We start from the raw sequence: 23,452 nt of genomic DNA, 5'->3' as shown, positions 1-23,452 counted from the left end.
CCCCAAAAACCCACTAGACCGCCAGGTAAGGCTTAAAGGGGGGACTTACAGGGCTTAAAATAGCCCAAAAAATGAAAGTGATTTTTTTCATTTAAAACCGCAAATAAGTGAACCGTAGATAAGGAATTCGTAAATACGGAGGGGAAAATGTAGTACATTTTGGGAATTGGAGAGTGTTTAAGGATTAAGATCAGTACACATGCCTAATTTTAAAATGAAGTAAAACGTTACAATCTTGGTTATGACCCACAGAGCATCTTATGAACACATGCCAGTTTGAGTAATCTTGCTATTCCCCCTATACACCTTTACCAGCACTGATCTTTGCAAAATTATAGAAAGAGTTTACCAGTGGTTGCTAGTGCTATGTCAATCAACACGCCCAAATGCCTTTGCGTGGATCGTTCCCAACCTTTGGATTGCCCTACCTAAAGTCAACCGAGTGGAAATGATTTTGGAAAAAAAATTGCACGTTTTGCTAAAAAGACATTCCTTTAACCTAGCAGAAAGTAGGCATGAGTCAAAAAAAAGCATTAGACAAGAGGTGTTTGCCGTTTCATTTCCATTTTCCATACTGAAAAATCCAGATTCATTTTTTTGTTACTTTGAAGTAAAACTTTATTCACCACTTTCTGGAGATATCCTGTGCAGAACGGACTGCTCATAATCTGTGCTCAGAGAACAACTACTGAGTATGCAAAAGGTGAAGGGGGTCCCTGCTACAAAATTGTGTACCAATACAAATAAATTGGATATCACCAGACTGCTCAAGTTCTTGTTATAAAAGACACAGCAGCCCTGAGAAACAGAGAAAGGATGCCTTTCAAGTATAACATACAGATTTTCTGAGGGTATAAGGTACAGTCTAAAGGCCATATTCATTAAAGATTTTCATAACCAGAGAAATATTCCTTTTTGGATTAAGAGATCCTGTGTGCACCAAACCATCCTCAACATAACTAAATACCAGCTTACATAGTTTACAAAAAAGAAAACAAACACTTGGCTAAATTTGGTTTATTATATAGCAGTCTTTTCAGTTATCGAATTAAAAGCACATGTCCAAGGTCAAGATCATCCATGACAGCACCATGAACGCAGAATACCTAAACCCAATTCACCTTTCCCTTCTTGATAACCTTAATGCTTTGTTTGGAAGTAGAGTGCTGGGCCAGTGGCTTGTTCCCTCCAAAGGCTTGAACTCAAGAGAATTCCATGTGTCACTTGTAAGCATAATTTACGAAGGATGCCCAGCCTTAAGCAGAATAAGTAAGGGAAGAGGTTTGTGAGAAGAATCTTTCAGGCATCATTCATTTCCATGCTATGCAGCTGGTTCTCCAGTTCCCCTGCTCCTATTTTCTTCTTGTTTCCCTCGTGCTGCTTTTTGTGTTTCTTTGAGAGCTCCTGCTCAATGGGGGCAGGTTTCACAAATTTGATCATTTCTTTCAGTTCTACAAAACAAAATATATAGCCTGTTGAAGTGGTTGATTCACTCTTGGAGGACTGCAACTCAAATTGACTATCTGTACACCGGTTTTTTTTTGAGAATCACAAAGACAGAGCAGCTAGCAATAATGGCCTAGAAAAAATGTCTATAAAACTAGGCACCGCAATTCAGTTTTGACCCTTAAAGGACCACTTCCCCATAACGTCTTGTTTCTATAACCTAAAATGGAAAGGTAAAGAACAGTCTAATAAGCAAATCTATAAGTCAATTTCTAACTTCAGTTCCAGCACACTAAGAATTATCCAATATAAACATGCTATGTGATACAGCAACATCCTGATCTTTGTAGACATGTCTTACCAGGCTTCCCCGCACATGCTACTTTACTGCCTGCAATTTTGTACTGCTGTACAACTACACACGGATCCCCTCCAAAAGATACCCTGTGGCCGATACTGCAAGGAGGCAGTTCAACAGAGTCTGTCAATCGGATCACAACTGAGAGAGAACACGTCTCATGCAGATGTGACCAAGGTGTTGGGGGCAGAAACTGCACAATCCACATATGCCGCTGGATGGGCACACAGCCAAGAGCAGTGGGCCCAAAGTCAGAGACAAAGGACCAAGGTTCCACAACACAAAGGGAGCGTCCAAAAAAATGCACAAAGTGGAACCAGAACTTGGAGCTAGGGAATAAACTTTGCAGCGCTTTATAACAAAACACACCCTGGAACCTTGACCCTAACGGGCTGTGTTTCAGCAAAGATTGCCTTCCTCAGGGGTCCTGTGTCCGTGTCGACGCAGCTGAATAAACTTTGCAGTGCTTTATAACAAAACACACCCTGGAACCTTGACCCTAACGGGCTGTGTTTCAGCAAAGATTGCCTTCCTCAGGGGTCCTGTGTCCATGTCGACGCAGCTGAGGTTCCAAGGGAGTTTTGGGTAGAAGTCCATAAGAGCCGAGGCAAATTATTGTAGAGAAACCCACAAGCAATTGAGAGCAGAAATTGGCACGCATCTGCGGTTTATTTTTCAGCAAGCTGTTACAGAAGAGGGAAGAGAAGGGAAAAGGAAGACAGCAACAAAGGACTCTAACTCCACAGAAATGTTTTACAAACTTAGAAATAATTCCCAAACTGCATGTTCTAGTGACAGAAATTTTCTGTAATGTAGCTTTATTTCAGAAAATCTACAAAAGCAAAACTGACTTATATTAAGGGCTCCTTTTACAAAAGTGCGCTTAGCGGGCACTACAATATCGCATGCGGTAAACACTAACGCCACCATTGCCGCTGTATCGTGCAATGGTGCGCCCGCATCGGGAGTACTGTGTCCAGTACTGGTCACCGTACCTCAAAAAGGACATGGCAATGCTTGAGGGAGTCCAGAGAAGAGCAACTAAATTGATAAGAGGTATGGAAAACTTATCTTACGCTGACAGGTTGAAAAAGCTGGGGCTATTCTCCCTGGAAAAGTGGAGACTTAGAGGAGACATGATAGAAACCTTCAAAATCCTGAAAGGCATAGAGAAGGTAGACAGGGACAGATTCTTCACACTGTGGGGAACCACAAGTACAAGGGGGCACTCGGAGAAATTGAAAGGGGACAGGTTTAGAACAAATGCTAGAAAGTTCTTCTTTACTCAGAGGGTGGTGGACACATGGAACGCGCTCCCGGAGGCTGTGATAGGGCAGAGCACGCCACTGGGGTTCAAGGAAGGTTTAGATAAATTCCTGCAGGATAAGGGGATTGAGGGGTACAGATAGGAAGTAGAGATAGGTTATAGGAAAGTCAAGGACTACTTAACAGGTCATGGACCTGATGGGCTGCCGCGGGTGCGGACCGCTGGGCGCAATGGACCTCTGGTCTGACCCAGTGGAGGCAATTTCTTATGTTCTTATGCGCTAAAAATGCTAGCGCACCTTAGTAAAAGGAGCCCTAAGTGAGCAAGATACCGTACCTGGTGGCATAAAGTCTCGCAGCTTTTTGGGCACAACAATGCCGTCTTCAGTCTGGTAATTCTCCAGAATGGCACAAATTGTTCTTGTTGTGGCACACATGGTTGCATTTAACATGTGCACAAATTCCACCTGCAAATAAACCCAAAAGGTGAAGAGTAGTTATGGCATCAACTCATCCCGCACACAATCACAGTGTTATATTCAAGGACATCGCAGTGAATGCTGGGAATCTCAAAGTTGTGTGCAAGTTAAAAAGCTGCATCTGATCTTTTTTGCCCATTGTACAGATAAGTCTCATTTTTGAAGAGATAGAAGATCCAGCTGTCTTAAATAATGCAATCAAACTCATGTAAGAACAAATGAATTTCTTTACTTAAAAGGAAAATCTGTATTTGTCTATTCACTATGCAAAAATTCAAATATGAATTCTTCTAGAAGGTATTCCATCTTCTACAGCTGGTACAAAAAAAACTTGACAGTCTAGACCAGAGGTTCTCAATCTAGGATATCTACAATCAGTATGCATGCAAATCTGACAATAAAGAGGCGTTTCCTAAAGAAACCCATCTCTGTTCTTTTTTTTTCCTTTCTCTATGGTTTTAGTTCTAAATCATTTGTGCACTGGCGTGATATTTAATGGATGATAGTAGATAAGCCTCATAACAAACAAACATGCCTACAAAGCAGCAAAACTTTTTCACACAGCAACCCAAAAAATTAAAATGAAGGGGAAAAAAAAAAAAAATCACTGCTATATAACTCACACCAGTACTAGTGCTCACAAAAATACTACGTACTTTGTCCATCATCTTCTTGGTCTGTCCGTAGCGGATCCGTAGCCTCCGAGCTTGATAGTCTGTGCAGTTGGAGCAGGAAACCAACTCGCGGAAGGCAGCAGAACCTGGGAACCAAGCTTCCAAGTCCAGTTTCTTACTGGCAGCATGGTTCAGTGACCCTGCGATAAAATGAATGTTTGCCCAGAATACAATCATGTGAGACAAAGTCATCAGTGCTCATATCGCCCACTAGGAAAAACATTCTTACTTGAACTGTTATCAGAGAACAGCTAGCTATGTGATTATTTTTAAACTCTACGTCCAATACCTTTCTCAAAATGTTTTTATATTTAGCACAAATTCATTGAACTTTTTAATACATCTAAGTATTTTAAATAATAAGAGGAGAGCCTCAGATCCCCGTGCGGTGCTAACCTCTACAACCGCACTGGAAAGGGAAAAGTTCCTCACCGGCTCTTAATCCCCCCTCCTATACCGCAAATGCTGCTCTACTAAATTCAGAACAAGAACAACAAGAAAGCTTGAGTTTTGTTTTCTTGTTGTTCTGAATTTAGTAGAGCAGCATTTGCGGTACAGGAGGGGGGATTAAGAGCCGGTGAGGAACTTTTCCCTTTCCAGTGCGGTTGTAGAAGTTAGCACCGCACGGGGATCTGAGGCTCTCCTCTTATTATTTAAAATACTTAGACGTATTAAAAAGTTCAATGAATTTGTGCTAAATATATAAAAACATTTTGAGAAAGGTATTGAATGTAGAATAGGATTATTTTTTATTTCTCATTCCTGTATACGGTTTTTTGATACTATTTTTAAACTCCCCAACCTACACAAACCCCCATGAACGCTCCTTTCTTCTGTGAATTTAAGAATGAGAGTTAAGGCTGGACCATTTCCAAAGGCCATTTTACAAGGATAAACAATTTTTTACCCATGTAAAATTTGATCCCCCTGATACACTAAGAAAACATTACATAATTACATTGCTAACTTTTCACACCTGAGACAATATTCACAATGTGATATGGAATTTCCAGTGACTGGTAAAACTCTTCTGCCGTCTCGATCATTTCCTCAAACATCTCCCAGGATTTGTTGTCGTGAGGTGAGGCGTAGACAAACTGTTCAATCTACGAGGAAACCAAACTGATTTATACTTAAAAAAAAAAACCAAAACAACCCAGCACAGTTATTCAGTGACTAATCTAAATGCATTGTTTTATAAAACTGTACACTTCAGAAGATAAGAGATCGCCATATTAAGTATCAAGAACAGCATTCTATTATTCTATCAGTTCTGGAGATAAAGAGAACTTTGTAGATTGTGAAGAGAGAAGTTACAATACATAAGAACTGCTGCTGCTGGGTCAGACCAGTGGTCCATCGTGCCCAGCAGTCCGCTCACGCGGTGGCCCTCAGGTCAAAGACCAGTGCTCTAAATGAGTCCAGCCTCACCTGCGTACGTTCCAGTTTAGCAGGAACTTGTCCAACTTTGTCTTGAAACCCTGGAGGGTGTTTTCCCCTATAACAGACTCCGGAAGAGTGTTCCAGTTTTCTACCACTCTCTGGGTGAAGAACAACTTCCTTACATTTGTACGGAATCTATCCCCTTTCGACATAAACTGTTGAGACCACATAGCCCTCTTTTCTTCTGCTTGTAACTCTGCCATCTTAACTAACTTGTCCATTTATCTAGAAAACAGAGAGCCAGCCCTGTGCTTATCTTTCCTAGATCCCTTGTAGTTTCAAGTTTAATAGCATTTGACATATCACCCAGTGGAAATCTGAGCATTTACATACATCAGAATTGAAGTAAATCAAGGAACATAAAGTAGAAGTTGCAATATTCATAAAAGGACAGGAAAAAGTAAACAGTAATACTCGTGTAAAAAAAAAAAAATCAGTCTGGCAAACGCATCCTCTGAGATATCCCCCAGTGGAGAGAAATAGTAAAAGGATAAGAGAGTTAAAAATTGAAAATCTCTCTTGAAAGAGGAATATCTTCAACAGGGCAGGGCATTCCATAGTGCGGACCTCGAAAAGCTAACCTTTCTTTCCCATGTCATCCACTTATCTTTCATTTTCCTACAGATTTGAAGCTCTTCTCCTCCACGTGACATCGTAAAGCACAAATGCAAAAAAGTGGCGGCTCACTGGCTTCGACAATTTAGGTGTCACTGCGCCAAACGCTCTCAAGTTGTTTTATTAGGTAGATGGGAAAGCAATGCTCAGAAGTAGATCCTTCAGGATTTTCACATCTGATTTAGTACTATTATCGTTTGATTTTCTTTCAAATTCAATTGTTTCTTTACTAAGAAAGCTGGGGCTTTTTCTTCTCCCCCTACCATGAATTAGGACACTGTCCCACAAACACTTTTTTTGCTCTGGCACACTAACGGAGGAAATATTTTTCTGTAGCACACCCTCAACCCTGCCCCACGTGAACCTCGTCTCATTTTCCCTGAGCTCGGGGCCGTGTCTGGAGGACCTCCATGGATGTGTAGACATCAAGACGATGACATTGCGTGCATGTGCACAACGTCATCATGGTAGCAACAACAGATTGAAAGTTATGCATAGATAATTAATCTTAAACTCCTCAGAATATGCAACTGAAAGAAAAAAAGCCTTAAGATACTATAGCTCTAATCTGGGGCTTGAACGACATAATTTGAACCAAGTACTATTCCCAAGCAACAGTGGCTTAGTAAGGAGGGGTCTGCCCCAGGTGCCGTCTTGCTGGGAGTATGCCCCCCCCCGACTCCTCCTGTCGCACATGTGCACCCCTTCCCTCGTACCTCTCTAATATTCCCGGCGCGAGAAGTATCACAAACTTGCTGCTCGCGTTGGTGTCGGCCCTCTCCGACGTCACTTCCGGGTCCTGCACCTAGGAAGTGACGCCAGAGGGAGAGCCGACACGATGTGGGCAGCAAGTTCCTGATGCTGCTCACGCCAGGAAAATCAAAGAGGTAAGGGGGAAGGGAAAGGGGGCACATGCACAGTATAGGGGGTCAGGAAGGAGCAGGCGGGGAAGGCAGGGAAGGGTGTCACCCACCCTCGCTGCTAGTGGCATTGATCGAGTACTAAAATCTTATCATCACCACCAAACGATATTTCTGATGAGAACTCGTCTAATCTCAAGTCCTTTTACTAAGGTGCGCTAGCATTTTTAGCGCAAACTAAACTAAAAATACAAAATCTGAGACTTACCCATATTATGCAAAATCTGAGTCTTACCCAAATTAAGCTTTAGATGGTTCCTAAGAGACAGGCCATCACTACAGAATAGCATATTACTGCACCATGTACAATCCCCAGCACCTTTGGGAGCTATTGTTCAATAAATGAAAAGTCCAGAGTGTTTGCCACTTTTTCCTTTAAAACTAGACAAAATAGTCAACCTGAGTTTATTATTCCCTATAGTTCTTCTAAGACTTTAAGATCATCTTCTAAAAATCTTTTATCCATCCCGTCTTTGAAAGTTTATCAACACAATGAGGTCTACCATTTTCTCAGTCAGCGCTCCATCTCTTTGGAATAATATTCCAGCCCACTTACGGGAAGAATCAACTCTTCACCATTTTAAGACAAAATTAAAAACATTTCTTTTTCATGATGCTTTCGAGACCTAAATGTCCTTTTTAGGGCTACATAGTTTTATTCTATCTTTTAACATCCCTCCTTTTGTTTTTTCCCTATATGTTCTTTCTTTTTACTTGATAATTGTAGTTCTATCCTGTTTCTCTTTTTGTTTCCGTTTGTTTTTAAATTGTTTTTAATAACTATTATTGTTTTAAATGATGTATTGTTATCTCATATATGTTTTTAAGACAGTGTACATCGCCTAGAAGGCTAATTGGGCGGTATATTTAATTTTAAATAAAATTGAAACTTCCATTCATTCTACAGTCTTCTTAGCCCCTGCCATCCCTTCCCTAGACTGAATTACCTTTTCAAACTGGTGAACGCGGAAAATTCCCCTAGTATCACGGCCATGCGAGCCAACCTCCTGACGGAAACAGGTAGATAGTCCGGCGTATCGAATAGGCAGGTCTTCTGGTTTCAGCCACTCGTCCCGATGCAGCGCTGCAATAGGCTGTTCAGAAGTGGCAATCAAGTACTTCTCATCAACTGAGCAGTCATCAGATTTCTCACTGCCTTTACCAATTACCTGGAAGACAGTGGGAAGAGATACTGGATAACCATTCTCCACAATTACATGTTAGCATAAGAAGCATTTCAGTTAATCTACTTGCATAAAATTTTGTAGACAATACATAAACAGTCATAATTGCCCAATTATTTCACTATTTTGAACTGTTGACCCAGGAATTAATGCAAATATCCAAAACAATTAGCAGCAAATAATTACTTCCTACTCTCCAAGCCAAACTGTTTTTTGTCTTTGCCTCTTCTTATTTCTCACCTTATAAAGTTCCTCATCAAACTGGCTGAGTTGTGCCACCTCTTGCATGACCTCCTTCCTCATGAAGAAAGGGGTATAAATTGGTGTATAACCTCTCCCACTCAGGGTCTGTAGTGCATACTGGATAAGGGCTTGCTCCAGAAAAACCAGGGGGCCCTATGAAAGAATCAGGGACGTTACAGAGTAAAATGGCAGAGTGGAGTAATCAAAGCACAGGGCTACATGCAACTCAGGTTCTAATCCTCGTTCTAGCACTAACTCTCTCAGTGATTTTAAATCAGGCACTTCATCTCCCTTTGCCCACCAGTTCTGCTCCAGGCACTCTACTCCCTATATGTAAGTTAGACAAACTATAACTGGGTGGTAACAATATTCTGTTCCTCTTCTCCCCTTTTCAAAGTTTTCAAGTACAAAAAAAAAGAAGAAATTAAGCTATGTATAGCAGAGATTTCAGAAATACTGTATCTGGGTCTGCCTAGTGATTCAATATAGGTGCAGAAAGTGGTTTACAAAAACTAACAAAAGATAAGAGACATCACCAGCACCCCATACTTCCAGCCCCACCAGGCTCAATGTGTGGCATCAGAGCTCGCCAAATGAACGGGCAAATAACAGTTTTTAGGTGATGATTAAAGGAGTTTCTGTTGTCCTCATTCTTTAGAGAAGGGAACAAAGCAAAGAGGTGGCATGTTGAGTGAATTCCAAACAAATTTGGGCAGGGGAGGGTAAAAGAGAGTCGAATCCCTCTAGTATCAGGGCACTGCTGCAATGACTGGACTTGGGCCCAGATTCACTAAAGATAGCGATTCAATTGCTGTTGGCCGATTCTCTGGCCAATTTTGAAACAGCGATTGATTCACTATCTTTTTTTGCATGCAAACTCCCCGACTCAATCGCTCAGTGAGCGATTGAGTCGGTCCAGAGCCCTGACAGCTCTGACAGGAGAAGCAGCCTCCCGTAGTTGGTTGACAAAAGACAAAATGGAGGAGGGGGAGAAATTACTACTACTACTATTTATTATTTCTAAAGCGCTGAAAGATGTACATTTTAACATACAAAAGACTGTCCCTGCTCAGAAGAGCTTACAATCTAATTTAAAAACTCAAAATGCTGGATGTCAGCCCTGGTTTCAAACTGGAAGGTCAAAAGCATTAAAAAATTAAGTGCCACATCTGTGTAATATCTGTGATCATGCAGCGAGAAAAAGTAAAACCTAATTTAAAATGCCATCTTTTTATTGCTCCAAGCTTAACAGAGAAATACCTTATTCACATATAATTAACCCAAAGGCTGCAACTCAAATCATGCCAACTCCAAATTCTATGCATTAACCACTGTGACTGCTGATATTTTGTCTTCCCGACACTGCATGTTCCCTAGAGAAACATCTCAAACTTTCTCACCTTGAGGAAGTAACCCCTGCTTCCAGCTACAACAGCCCCCTTCTCTCCTTCATAACCATCCACCATCACCACAAGGTCAACGTGGGAATACTTCTTCTTTGTGGTGCAGTCTCCCCAGATCCTCTCCACTTTATTATCATTGTCCTAAAAACAAGAGGGACAGCAGGAGGTAGAAGAAATCAAACCAGCAATACATTACCAAAAGCTCCCAAAGAAGAATAATTACTTTTTTGTAATATTCATTTTCTGACAGCAGTTTAGTGAAGGCATATAAAGGGAACACGTTATGTGTCTGAAATGATCCGAGAGCTTTCTAGAACCCAAGTGATTGTCAGAAGAAATACCTTTCAGCTTTCATATAATTAATCCTAAAAGTGGAGAGAAAGGAAGCCCCAGTGAGGTAAGATACTTGGAAAAGCCGCTGTAGAACAAGGCAGATCTTATAGGACAAGAACAGCAGTGTTTCTGACTGATGGTTAGCTGCCTGCAGGAGATCTTTATCAGGTTCTGGAACAGAAATAACTTCTCCATTGTTCTGGAACAGGGGTTCTCAACCCAGTCCTCAGGACACATCAAGCCAATCAAGAGTTCAGGATATCCAGTGAATATGCATGAGAGAGATGGGTATCCTGAAAACCTGACTAGCTAGGTGTATCCCGGGGACTGGGTTGAGAACTCCTGTTCTGGAGTAATCTAGAGCTCATGATACTTGTGCAGAACTGGGGTCAGTCATATGTGAGCTCAACATCAAAGCTATTCCAGGAATGTGTGTGACAAAGACACAGAAGAACCCACATATTCACACACCCGCCAACCAAAAATGTCAAATGAAGAAATCTGTATGACAACCTACTGGCCACCAGAGCAGCGAAACTGGACAGACAACTCACCAATCTACTGATTTCGACCACAGACTACAAAACCTTCAAAAAAGAAACAAAAAAACTCTACTCTTCAAAAAATACATAAAATCAATATAACACAACCAGATCTGTCCCAAGCGTCACCTGCAATACTATCTACTCTTTAGCAAATTAGAAAATGTGCAAACTATTCCTTATGTACTTCTTAATATCATGACAATTCTTACGTAATTCGCTTTGAACCGCAAGATAATGGCGGAATAGAAATCACTAATGTAATGTAATGTAATATGTTTGCCACATTGAGACACTTAGGATTTTCTCCCTGTTGTGTGACTTTGAAAGGGTCACACTGTTGTTCATGTATCTTGACAGGTTCTTCAGGGACAGGTTCTTCAGACTAAAAGGGACGACAGGTACGAGGGGGCACTCAGAGAAACTGAAGGGAGATAGGTTCAAATCAAATGCAAGGAAGTTTTTCTTCACCCAAAGGGTCGTGGACAAATGGAATGCGCTCCCGGAGGAAGTGATCCGGCAGAGTACAGTACAGGGATTCAAACAGGGATTGGACAGATTCCTGAGGGAAAAGGGGATCGTGGGGTACTGAGGGAGGTGCTGGGGTGTTGCATAAGTATAGACAGCTCACCAGGTCGTGCAGGTGCAAGGCCGGAGGGTTAGGACATTGATGGGAAGATAGGACTTCGATGAGAAACCTAGGGGGCCCCTTCTGGTGATTAAGGCAGGTCATGACCTGTTGGGCCGCCGCGGGGGCGGACTGCTGGGCGGGATGGACCTCTGGTCTGACCCGGCAGAGGCACTGCTTATGTTCTTATGTTGATGCGGTCTCAGTTCAGGGCAAATGGTACATTTTATGAGGGGTTTTCGTAGTCATGCCTTGGTGACTTGAGTGGACAAACCACAATTTCCTGCAGGTGCTTCTTAGGCTGCTCCCGTGCTGCAAATTGAATGTTTACCAGCTGGAAATGTTGAAAAAGCCTCAAACCTATAGCTTGTTTGTTGAGACTTATTTTCACAGCTGGAACAAGTTTTATTCCCCTTTAGAGACCCAACACCTTTGAGTGCTCTCCATGCTGAGGCATAATGTACAGTATAATGGTTGATTTCATGAGGACTTGCCATGCACCACAAAAAGGATGTATGCCTCTTCTGTAAATATCAAAAGCACAAAAACAGAGTGGAATTGTCCCAATCAGAATGGTGCACAAAGAAAGTGTCTTTCAACTCATCTGATAGATCCATACTACCTGTAAAAATATGTTAATATCATTAAGAACGCAGAAATAAAAGAGGTACATTTCTGCGCTCTTTTATTTCTGCGTTCTTAATGATATTCACATATTTTTACAGGTAGTTTCACATATTTCTATAGGTAGTTTAATTATCCATGTCATATATGAGGTATATTTTTTAGCAATGATGTTTATATGTGTGTGTGTGTATATATATATATATATATATATATAATTTTTTTTTTTTTTTTACACATGCTATGTTTAGTATGTTTATATTTTGGATCAATTATTATTTCTTTGCTGTGATTCAAAAATTAAGCTTTCTATTGTTTTTATGTTAGTTTGTATGTCTATTGATTCATTCATGTTTATATACATAATTATAGACTCCTGATGCAGGCCGGGTAGGCCGAAACATGTGCATGTCGGGTCATTGAGTCATTGTATGGATTTACGGAACTTTGGATGAATAAAGGCATTTGGATCTATCAGATGAGTTGAAAGACACTTTCTTTGTGCACCATTCTGATTGGGACAATTCCACTCTGTTTTTGTGCTTTTGATTTTTGTGGTTTTGTTTCCCCTGTTCTTTTGTGTCTTCTGTAAATATTGCAGGTTTTTGAGCAGGCAAATTGGTTAGAAACAATGAAACTTCCACTCCTGAAGAAGCTGAATAAGAGTGAAAAGGGGAAGCTCCGTTGAGCTGAAGATTCATTACAACACAGAGCAAAAGATTTACAGAAATTTGTCCAAAAGCTAAGTGATTTGTTTATGCACTATACATATATATATATATATAAAATAACATTTGTTGGATATTGACCAAGGCTGACTAGAGCTGAAATTGATTTATGTAGCCACGGATTTGACCAAGGGAATTTTTTTCTGACCAATGACTGCTCAAGTTTTAGAACGAGAACATTCTAAAGTTCTGCTTCTTTGAGCCCTTGAAGTCTTTTTCCTCCCTAGTCTCCACGACTCAGCAAATTTAACAGTGAGAAATTTGTAGACCTTACAAAGTACAATTCAATGGTTTGTCAATATTAATTTGTTTTGGGGTCATCATTTGGACATTAGACTTGGAGGCTGTACTTCTGTAAATATACCAAGCAAGAGTATTTTTATAGTGCATTGATCTACAATCTGATGGGCCCACTTTGTGCAAGATCCATCAGATTTCTTTGGGCTGTTGATGACTGAAAGGCAAAGGTCATGGGAAAAGCAAGCTATGGTCTCTGCACTGCGTATGGGAAATCACACTGGGCTGGCTGGGGATGGTCATCAGGAAAGCTGAACTGGCTTTGGTCAAGTGAGTACCTCCAATCCCATCTTCCTTGTATCAGGGAAAAGCCAGGTCTACAAGCACTTCACCAGCACTCTCTGATGCTGAGTAATTGAAGCCTCCCACATAATCAATTGTAAGATAGTGTTGGCAGATCTTGCTATGCAAAACTAGAGGGTTCTTTACATTTGCTATATGAAAACTACTTGCCTACACTGTGTGGAAAGATATATTTGATTACAGGAGGATTGCATCACTATTGTATCAAAAATAAGTAACACATGTGTGCTTAGCATGGTGAGAGCAGCATAATAGATTGAGCTATGAAGTAAGGAGTGACCAGCTTCCTCAATTCCAACGTGAGTCTTCTGCAGAGAGATGTTGTCAATAGAGTTTTGGATAGCAAGAATGCCAGCAAGGTTGTGCCTGGCTTAAGTTGGGCTTTTGGGTATATCCTAGAGCAGGGTTGCCCAAGTCCGGTCCTCAAGATCTACTGGCAGGCCAGGTTTTCAGGCTATCCACAATGAATATGCATGAGAGAGATTTGCATACCAAGACGGCAGTGCAGGCAAATCTCTCTCATGCATATTCATTGTGGATATCCTGAAAACCTGGCCTGCCAGTAGATCTTAAGGACCGGACTTGGGCAGCTCTATCCTAGAGTATAGAGAGATTTGAATACTTAAAATTTATTAAATTCATGAGAAACAAACCCTTTCCAAAGGAAAGGGAGCTCTAGCAATGAAGGACCAAGATGCACCATCTGGTCTGCCCAGCAAAGAGGTTACGAAGGTAACTGTCACTCCATGAAGGCCACATTCATCTCACTGCATATGCAAAAGTTATTTCACTGCTGTTCTGAGCCAAGAGGCCCCATGCTTGTATTTATTCTTTTACCATTAAGGGATCATCTGTGTGTCTGCTGTCATCTACTATGTAAGAAATATTACATTTATAACACATAAGTAGTGCCTCTGCTGGGTCAGACCAGAGGTCCATCATGCCCAGCATTCTGCTCATACGGCAGCCCATCAGGTCCAGGACCTGTATAGTATTCCTCTATACCCTTCTATTCCCTTTTCCTTCAGGAAATCATCTAATCCCTTCTTGAATTTCAATACCGTACCTTGTCCTATCAAGAAAGCTTGAACCATTCGAGAAAGGCACCCACTACATGGTATTGTTGCATAAATGTCCTCTGGTACTTCAAACACAATCAATGGAATTCCAGAATCAACGTAAATTCTTCCATTTTTCAAGGTTAAAAAGCATTAGTGATAAACTATGTCTTTGTTTTACTTTACTTCAGTTGGCGCTGGATATTCTTATTGCTTCAAGATCTGCTGCAGTTCATTGTAGTCAATCCTGTGAAATGTTTTCGTAAAACTTATACAACCTAGATTTTCTTCTGTTACTTGGTTGATTTTAAAACATTACACACAAGTATAACAGAAGACTGTTCTGAGCCTTTTATCTAAGATCTCACGGTATATTTTGGTACTGTTTTTGCAGCAACTTCAAATCACTTAAGGCTCCTTTTACTAAGCTGCGATAGCGGTTTTAACGTGCGCTGAATTGCCACGCATTTTAAACGCTAACGCCAGCATTGAGCTGGCGTTAGTTCTAGCCGCGTAGCGTGAATTTAGCATGCGCTAAAAACGTTATCGCAGCTTAAGTAAAAGGAGCCCTTAATTACTTTGGCCATCCTCCCTTCCACTGCTATTTTATATTGCCTCCTACAAATAATAGGCAAATCTCTGTTTGTGGTAAATTCCTCTGCATTTCCAAAATCCCATATATGAGTCTCCTTTTTTAATAATGCTGCTTAAAATTCTTCCACACATTGTAAACCCACATCTACATCAGATATTTTTCCATTAAGAGCATGCGTCACATACACTGGATTATACCACAGAATGTCTGTGCGTTCTATCCACTAATCATCATTTATTACACATCTGCGTAGAACTTTAGAACTATTATTGAGCATGTCAGTAAAGCCAACAGCAAACTCATTAACTGTTCCAAGGATTTGGAATTCCACTTTCACTTTCCCTCATTCCATAAAAGAAACCCCTGTTGCCCTTACCTCATCATTGCTGATAGGCACAGAAGGATGGAGAAGGTTCCCAATTTCCCGATGGTTTTCAAAGCGCACTGCTTCCAGTTTCAATCTCTCGGCATCACACTTCAAGATGGCCTCATCAATTAGAACACGAACCTTTTTAATCTGAGTCACTGTCAAAGCCTGGAACAGCAAGGACAAACCTTATTGTCAAAATACAGAACCCACCCATTACACAAATTAACACATTTCACAACCATTTTCCGGCATTCACATGGGATGAGAGGTACCCCCTCCCCCTCGTCACCAGTGCTTGTGTTCACATGAGAAGAGGCAAATTACTAGATGCATGCCCAGTTATGCCTCAGACTACTCAAGGGAGGCAAACATGAAAAAGCATACACTATTATTTACAGAATAACAGAGGCCCTCATCTTATTTAAAGCAGAATACAAACCAGGAAAAGAGCCAGAAAAGTTAGTAACGGAAAGAAAGCTTGAACCATTCGAGAAAGGCACCCACTACATGGTATTGTTGCATAAATGTCCTCTGGTACTTCAAACACCACAGTCTTCATGGCCAAATACAGCTAAAAGCCCTAATGCCCTTTCACAGGAGGGCACTTGCTCAGTTCTTATGCCACCGATGCATTTGTCGCCTTGTTACTTACACTGAGAATTTCTGCAGTGAGCTCCTCGAGGTTCTGGGCAGCCTCTGGGATGGTTTCATCGTCCCCCATAGGTTCTTTTTTCTGTTGAGACAAGAACCAAAAAAAAAATAAAAATCTACTGATGGAGAGTTGCCTTTTTTAATCATTAAAAATAACCAGTTGAAAAATGACCCCTATTATTAAAACGCTGGTGCTGTTTGCAAGAGTTTCGAAACCAGAATGAACTTTCTATAAAAAGGCTTTTTTCTTGGACTTCTAGGGCTTCACATTTTGACACAGGGAAGTTGTTCTTTAATTCTCAAGCACAACCCTTCACTATACATTGCAGCTAGAACACACACATACAAACCCTTTGGATGCTTCGGTCTACCTTACCTTCATTTTTTCCCCTATTGTTTTGCTGCATAGATTCTTCAGTTTGTTCAGATTGTCTGCCTGAAACCTGCCTAAAACCAAGCATAAGACACATGTGTAAGATGGATGTAGTACTTTAAACACAGTACCATATATGTGCCATATACTTCTCATCACTGGAGCAAACTTTCCAATACAATATGAATGCATGCAAGTGAATCATTCTTACGCACCATTTCTCTCAAAATCTTACTGGAGATTACTAGGATGAGAATGTGAAAATGCACATATAACTTGATATGTACAAGTATGAAAAAGAAGAATGGAAAATCTATGGGCACCAGTTACCCAGGTATCCACAAATAGGGATGGAGGAGCAATGCAAACAGGCAGATCTGAACCTTACAAGATTACTGAAACAACAGAAACGACATTGATTCAAAGTCCACCATCTCTCCTCGTGACCTTGGGCAAATCATTTAACCCTCTGCTGCCCCGAGTACAAACTTAGGGCCCTTTTATAAAGCCATAGTAGCGAGTCCTGGCACGGCAAATACCCCAAAGCCCATAGGAGCATTTTGGTGCATTTTTTGCATGGAAATTGCTATTGCAGCTTTGTAAAAGGGGTCCTTAGATTGTACATCCTTGAGAGAAAGGGAAAGACCTACAGTACCTGAATATAACTTGCTAAGGAAGAGGTGCAAGCTGAATTCAAATGAACAAGGTTTGGACCTGATGGGAGGAGCTTATGATATGGACTGGGACTGCTCCCTGCTTGAGCAGGAAAGCAGCTGAGACAGAGCAGGGCCAAAAATAAAAAATATCAAATGTTAGATGTTGTGATTAAAAGCAAGAAAAAAAAAAAAGAAGGGAAAAAAAAGTCTGAAGGCAACCCCAAGGCAAAACAGTTAACCCTAAAATAAATGAATCAATAAGCTGACAAAGAAAAATGTATATTTTAGAAATTCTGTTATTATATTTTCTCCAAAAACGACAATGGAGACAGACACCTCTGCTCAAGGTACAGCAGAATCCTCCACCTCATCTCCTGGAAGGTCATTCCATGCCTCATCCATCTTTCTTATGAAAAAATATTTTCTGATGTCATTCTCCAGTTGATCCCAGAGGTTCTTAACCCAGCCCTTGGGCCACACCTAGCCAGTCAGGTTTTCAGGATATCCACAATGAATATGTAATCATTGCCTCCTTCATATGCAAGTTTATCCTGAAAACCAGACTGGCTGGCCTTAGGATTAGGTTGAGAACTTTGGTCTATCACCTGGGGAGTAATTTTCTTTCCATGAAAAAGGTTTATTTTCTGCATCTTATTCAGGTATCTCAAAAATTAAAAATCTTTTAGTCATATCCCCCTCCCCCCTTTATCCCTCATCACTACAGAGAACTTCCCACAGTCCTCTAAGCATTATCCCTCTGATATTCAGCGGTACCCTGCTGGCTTACTACCACATATTCAGCTATCTGCCGATATACAGTGGGAGATATCCAGCTCGCCTGATTAGCTGGTAACTGGCTATGTTGCATGACATAAGCCAGTTACTGATAATTTTCAGTAGCTGGTCAGCTAAGGCTAGCTGCTAGACAAATTCATCTAAAAAGCAGGTCTATCTTTTGCCATTTTGTGTTAGCTGGCTAGCTGCTGAATATCTGCTTGGCTGGCTAAGTTTCAGCTGATGAACTTTGCTATGGATATTCAATGCTGGTGGCTGGATATGGCCCCAGCATTGAATATCTGGGATCGTGTGAGGTAGCTAGGTTGTCTCCTGTGGTCTGAATAACGGGGCCTATGTCTGTATGATTTATTTTGTACTTTGCTGTGCATGTAACATGCAACAAAACAGACTGCTCATACTGTACCCCGTATAGATTTTCAACTTTTATATTTTTTTTTCTGTACTACAGTGTATTAAGTGTTAATTTTTCCCTTGCTCAGCAAGCAGAGGAGTTCCTGTTGACCCTGCTTTGGCGGAAGCACAGAACCTCCCTCCCTGATGCTTGCCGCTGAGTTACATCAGCCTAAATAAATCCACCCTCAGCAAAGACAACCAATAAGAAGCTAGTGCAGCAAAGCAAGCAGCATCCTGCCAAATAGTGAGCTCCTAAGCACAGCTCATTCATTTTTAGATCTTCGGAATTGTTCGTAAATTGTTAGACTCATGCATATTACAACATTTGGAAACGCCTAACACAGATGCTAATCTCCTAATGAAAACACTGCTTAATATGTAATTCATTTTCTTTCTGACTTCAGAATAAAAATCTACCTGTTCTTAATTGCAAGGCCTCTTAAAAAATGATGGCTCTACCATTAGAATTATACTAGCCAATAAGTAATTTTTCTTTCCGTTTCTTGGCCAGTCTAACCTGTCCCCGACAGACTTAAAATATGTTATCCTAGTTAAAAAAAACAACAAAAACCTCAGCTTAAAAGAAATAAATAAGAAGCAATTCCTTTAACAAACCAGATTTTGAAAGTTTCACAGAGCTTTCTTTTAAATAAAAACGTACCTAGTTCAAAATATCCTGAACACTAACCATAACTTCTAATCTAGTTGTATTCTGTAAACTTGGTTGCTAAAAACAATATACGGATAGACCAGGGATCTTAAAGTCCCTCCTTGAGGGCCGCAATCCAGTCAGGTTTTCAGGATTTCCTCAATGAAAATGTATGAGATCTATGTGCGTGCACTGCTTTCAATGCATATTCATTGGGGAAATCCTGAAAATCCGACTGGATTGAGGCTCTCAAGGAGGGACTTTGAGATCCCTGGATAGACGTATATATGAACTGATAGACCTGACCAGTCCTTGCAGATGATCTACTTGAACAAACCTTTCTGTCTCTAAATGGGGAAGGGGGAGACAGAAGTTCAGTGAATAGACAAGGGGTGTCAAAGTCCCTCCTCGAGGGCCGCAATCCAGTCGGGTTTTCAGGATTTCCCCAATGAATATGCATGAGATCTATTTGCATGCACTGCTTTCATTGTATGCTAATAGATCTAATGTATATTCATTGAGGAGGGACTTTGGCACCCCTGGAATAGAGGATCGGGGGGGGCGCAATGTAGGCAAGGAGGAAGAGCCCAGGTATAAGCAAAAAGGGCAGAACACATTCGTGCAATCTTGAGAAATACGTTTCTCACTGCACTGATTTCTGAGATCTCAGAATATTAAAGAAGTGAAAAGCCGCTCTCAAGACACCATCCAGCAATGCGCCGCCGGGGACGGTGCGGTCAAACTAACCCCTCCCCTCTCCCGGTGTCCCGTTCTCCCCAGCCTCACATTTCCGCCACTCTCCATCCGCTTGCACCAGCCGGTCCACCAGCGTCACGTCTTTGAAGCGCTTGGCCTGTGTCTCGCGCACTCTCTCCGGGTCACCGCCCTTATCCACGCGGAAGAGGTCCAGATCCAGCACCATGGCGGCGGGTTCGAGCTGACGGAGAAGGCTGGCAAAACCGCGAGCGAGCCTTCGCCGGCCGCCGGCCACGCGCGCCGCAGGGAAGCTGCAGGAAAGAGAAGGAACTACTGCGCAGCCGCAACAAACCTAGGCGCCCCTCCCTCCTGCCGCCTGCTCCAACTTGCCCAGGAAGACGCGTTGCGCACGCGCACCAAGCCCAGGCGGTATCTGCGGAGAATGACTTCTGGCCGCGAGTCAGCTGGAGGGAGGAGTTAAAAGAGCTCCTAGATCTGGCCTGTCCACCAGCCCAAGCTAGTTGTTGCGCCTATTTCTGTGCGGGCAAGTGTATACGTTTTTAATTTAGGCAGCCATCTTTATGCGGCTACTTTTGCACGGGCTTGGGGCAAAAGTAGCCGCATATAAATAACCGCGAAAGAGTAGCTGACCATATTTATGTTGGTATACTACTACTATTAATTATTTCTATAGGTAGAGGCAGCGGAACGCTTTATTGTTGGGGGGGGGGACAAATAACTTCTCTGAATGCACAAGATATAGCCGATGCCTTCAATCTAAAAATCAACAACAGCAGGAACACATTTCTCCCGAATACAACTAGTAGGGCCACCAGTATACACCGTAATGAACTTGTTCCCACAGCTAAATGCTCAACCTTTAAAATTCCGTCACTGAATGACATTGAAACACTACTATCTCAAACGAATCTAAAAAACTCTGGATCTGAAGTTTTTCCTCCCTTTTACATAAAAAAATTCTTCAAACAGTTAGGGCCAATCATCCACTCAATCATTCTAAAGAGCTTGGCTACTTCTTCAATCCCCTCATCGTGGAAAACTGCTGTCATTACGCCTCTTCTTAAAGATTATAAAATCTGCAATAATGATCCTACTAACTATCGACCAATTGCAAATATCCCTTTTTTAGCTAAACTGACAGAAAAAGTAATATTTACCCAAGTATCTGACTTCATTGAAACAACAAATGTTCTGCACCCTAATCAAACAGGCTTCCATAAATATCATAATACAGAATATTCCTTGATCGGCTTAACAAATAACATCCAATATTTTCTAGATCATCATAAGTCAGTCGCTCTATTTTCATTGGATATATCTGCCGCATTCGATACAGTTGATCATGATCTTTTACTCAGTCGACTTGAATCGATAGGCATTTGCGATCAAGTCCTTGACTGGTTCACTTCATACCTTTCCAATCGAATCTCTTCAGTTAAGTTTAATAATGAATATTCCAATCCTTATTCTACATCCTTCGGCATCCCTCAAGGATCTATTTTATCGCCACTTTTATTTAACATTTTTCTTTCCCCATTGCTGAGTCTTTGTCAATCAATTGGTTTTACCTCCTTTTCTTACGCTGATAATATCCAATTAATGTTCCCTTTTGATCCCGAAAACCAGGAAGACATAATGTCTATAAATAAAAAACTAGATCTAGTACATAATTGGCGAAATATGAATAAATTGGCGCTAAATATCAAGAAAACAAAAATTATGATCTTTAATTGGAAAAACAACTTAACTCTCAAATCCCCATTTATCCTAAGCAATAATTCCATAGAGATTGTTCACAATCTAAAAATTTTGGGAGTTATAATCGACGATAAACTGATTTTCCATGAACATATCAATAATATAGTCAAATCCTGTTTCTATAAACTGCGACTAATAAGATCGATCACTAAATTCTTGGAACCTAAATCTCGTAACATTCTCATCCACTCTTTAGTTATATCAAAGATCGATTACTGTAATTCTTTATTAATGCTATTAAATTGATTTACAATGCAAAGAAATTTGATCACGTTACACCTTTACTGATCGATGCTCATTGGCTTCCTATAAGCCATCGTATTTTATATAAGGTATTGCTGCTTATATTTAAAACTGTAACTTACAATGAGCCCCAGTTTATATCAAGAATGTTAATCCCTTACAACCCCATTCGCTCTTTAAGATCATACTCCCAAAATTTATTAGTCATACCCTCCCTGAAAACAATAGGAACAAGAAGATCAGACATGTTCTCTGTCATGGGCCCACAATGGTGGAATTCTCTCCCACAATATATTACAATCGAAAGAGATTTACATTCTTTTAAAAAATCTTTGAAAACACACCTTTTTAAAGACGCTTTTATAAGAACATAAGAACATAAGCAGTGCCTCCGCCGGGTCAGACCATAGGTCCATCCTGCCCAGCAGTCCGCTCCCGCGGCGGCCCAAACAGGTCACGACCTGTCTGAATCACTAGAAGGGGCCCCTTTCCACCTTGGTTTCTCATTAAAGTCCTGTCTTCCCATCAAAGTCCTCACCCTCCGGTCTTGCCCATGCACGACCTGGTTGGCTTTCTATACTTATTACCTGGTTAGCTTTCTATACTTGTGTTACATCCCAGCACCTCTCTCAGTATCCCACGATCCCTTTATCCCTCAGGAATCCATCCAATCCCTGTTTGAATCCATGTACCGTACTCTGCCTGATCACTTCCTCCGGTAGCGCATTCCAAGTGTTCACGACCCTTTGGGTGAAGAAAAACTTCCTTGCATTTGTTTTGAACCTATCTCCCTTCAGTTTCTCCGAATGCCCCCTCATAACTGTTGTCCCCCTCAGTCTGAAGAATCTGTCCCTATCCACCCTCTCTATGCCCCTCATGATCTTGAAGGTCTCTATCATATCTCCCCTGAGCCTCCTTTTTTCCAGAGAGAAGAGCCCCAGCCTATCCAACCTCTCGGCGTATGAGCAGTGTTCCAGCCCTTTTACCAGTTTCGTTGCTTTCCTTTGGACTCTCTCAAGTACCGCCATGTCTTTCTTGAGGTGCGGCGACCAATACTGAACGCAGTATTCCAGATGTGGACGCACCATCGCTCGATACAATGGCATAATTCTTAGTATTATTTAATCTTTTTTTAGCATTTTAACTTTTAATCTAACCCTTCCCTTATGTTTTTTTCCCTATTTGTTTTCTTAACTAAGACAGATGTAATCTTTTCCCTTTCTCTCCCTCCACCTCAAGTTTGTCCTGTCTCAAATTTATGTTATTGAGTTTTAATTTTGTATCTCGATATTTTATGTTTTATTTTGTACATCGCTTTGTAAACAGATTTAGCGATAAATCAAATGTTAATAAACCTTGAAACCTTGAACCTTGACAAAAGCTCTGCTCCAGACACCACCCAAGCTCCGCCCCACACCCCGCCCCATAATAGTACTAATTATAATGCCATTTTTTCCATTTATTTTTCATATACAGTATACAGGCAATTTAATCTTATTAGTAATACATAATGGTTAACCACAAAATTAAATTACAAAAAGCACACTGTATGCTTCTCAACGTTCATTCCTACCAGAATACCTGGGATTGGTCACACATGCAGAACACACAGGACCACAAACTAAAAGTACGAATATACACCAAACCAAACCCTAAGATGACAGACTACATGCAGTACATCACCAGAGAAACAGAAAATTAGTTT

The 23,452-nt window shown here is 41.1% G+C and overlaps 1 protein-coding gene across 1 annotated transcript; it reads right to left on the bottom strand.

Moving 5' to 3' along the window:
* Positions 1-1,001: 1,001 nt before the first annotated feature.
* Positions 1,002-20,097, bottom strand: SARS1 (seryl-tRNA synthetase 1). Its single transcript, XM_033919183.1, has 11 exons — positions 19,816-20,097; positions 16,537-16,607; positions 16,162-16,242; positions 15,516-15,674; positions 10,029-10,172; positions 8,626-8,781; positions 8,149-8,370; positions 5,200-5,329; positions 4,206-4,363; positions 3,408-3,537; positions 1,002-1,451 (listed from the first exon to the last, which is right to left on the bottom strand). Exons 1-11 carry the CDS (start codon positions 19,949-19,951, stop codon positions 1,300-1,302), a joined length of 1,539 nt encoding a protein of 512 aa, XP_033775074.1. The 5' UTR covers positions 19,952-20,097; the 3' UTR covers positions 1,002-1,299.
* Between the last annotated feature and the right edge of the window lie 3,355 nt (positions 20,098-23,452).

Source organism: Geotrypetes seraphini, chromosome 13 (genome assembly GCF_902459505.1).
Source record: "Geotrypetes seraphini chromosome 13, aGeoSer1.1, whole genome shotgun sequence".
In the NCBI taxonomy this organism is placed as follows: Eukaryota; Metazoa; Chordata; class Amphibia; order Gymnophiona; family Dermophiidae; genus Geotrypetes; species Geotrypetes seraphini.
Note: the sequence above shows the minus strand (reverse complement) of the source record. Positions and strands in the feature narration are given on the sequence as shown.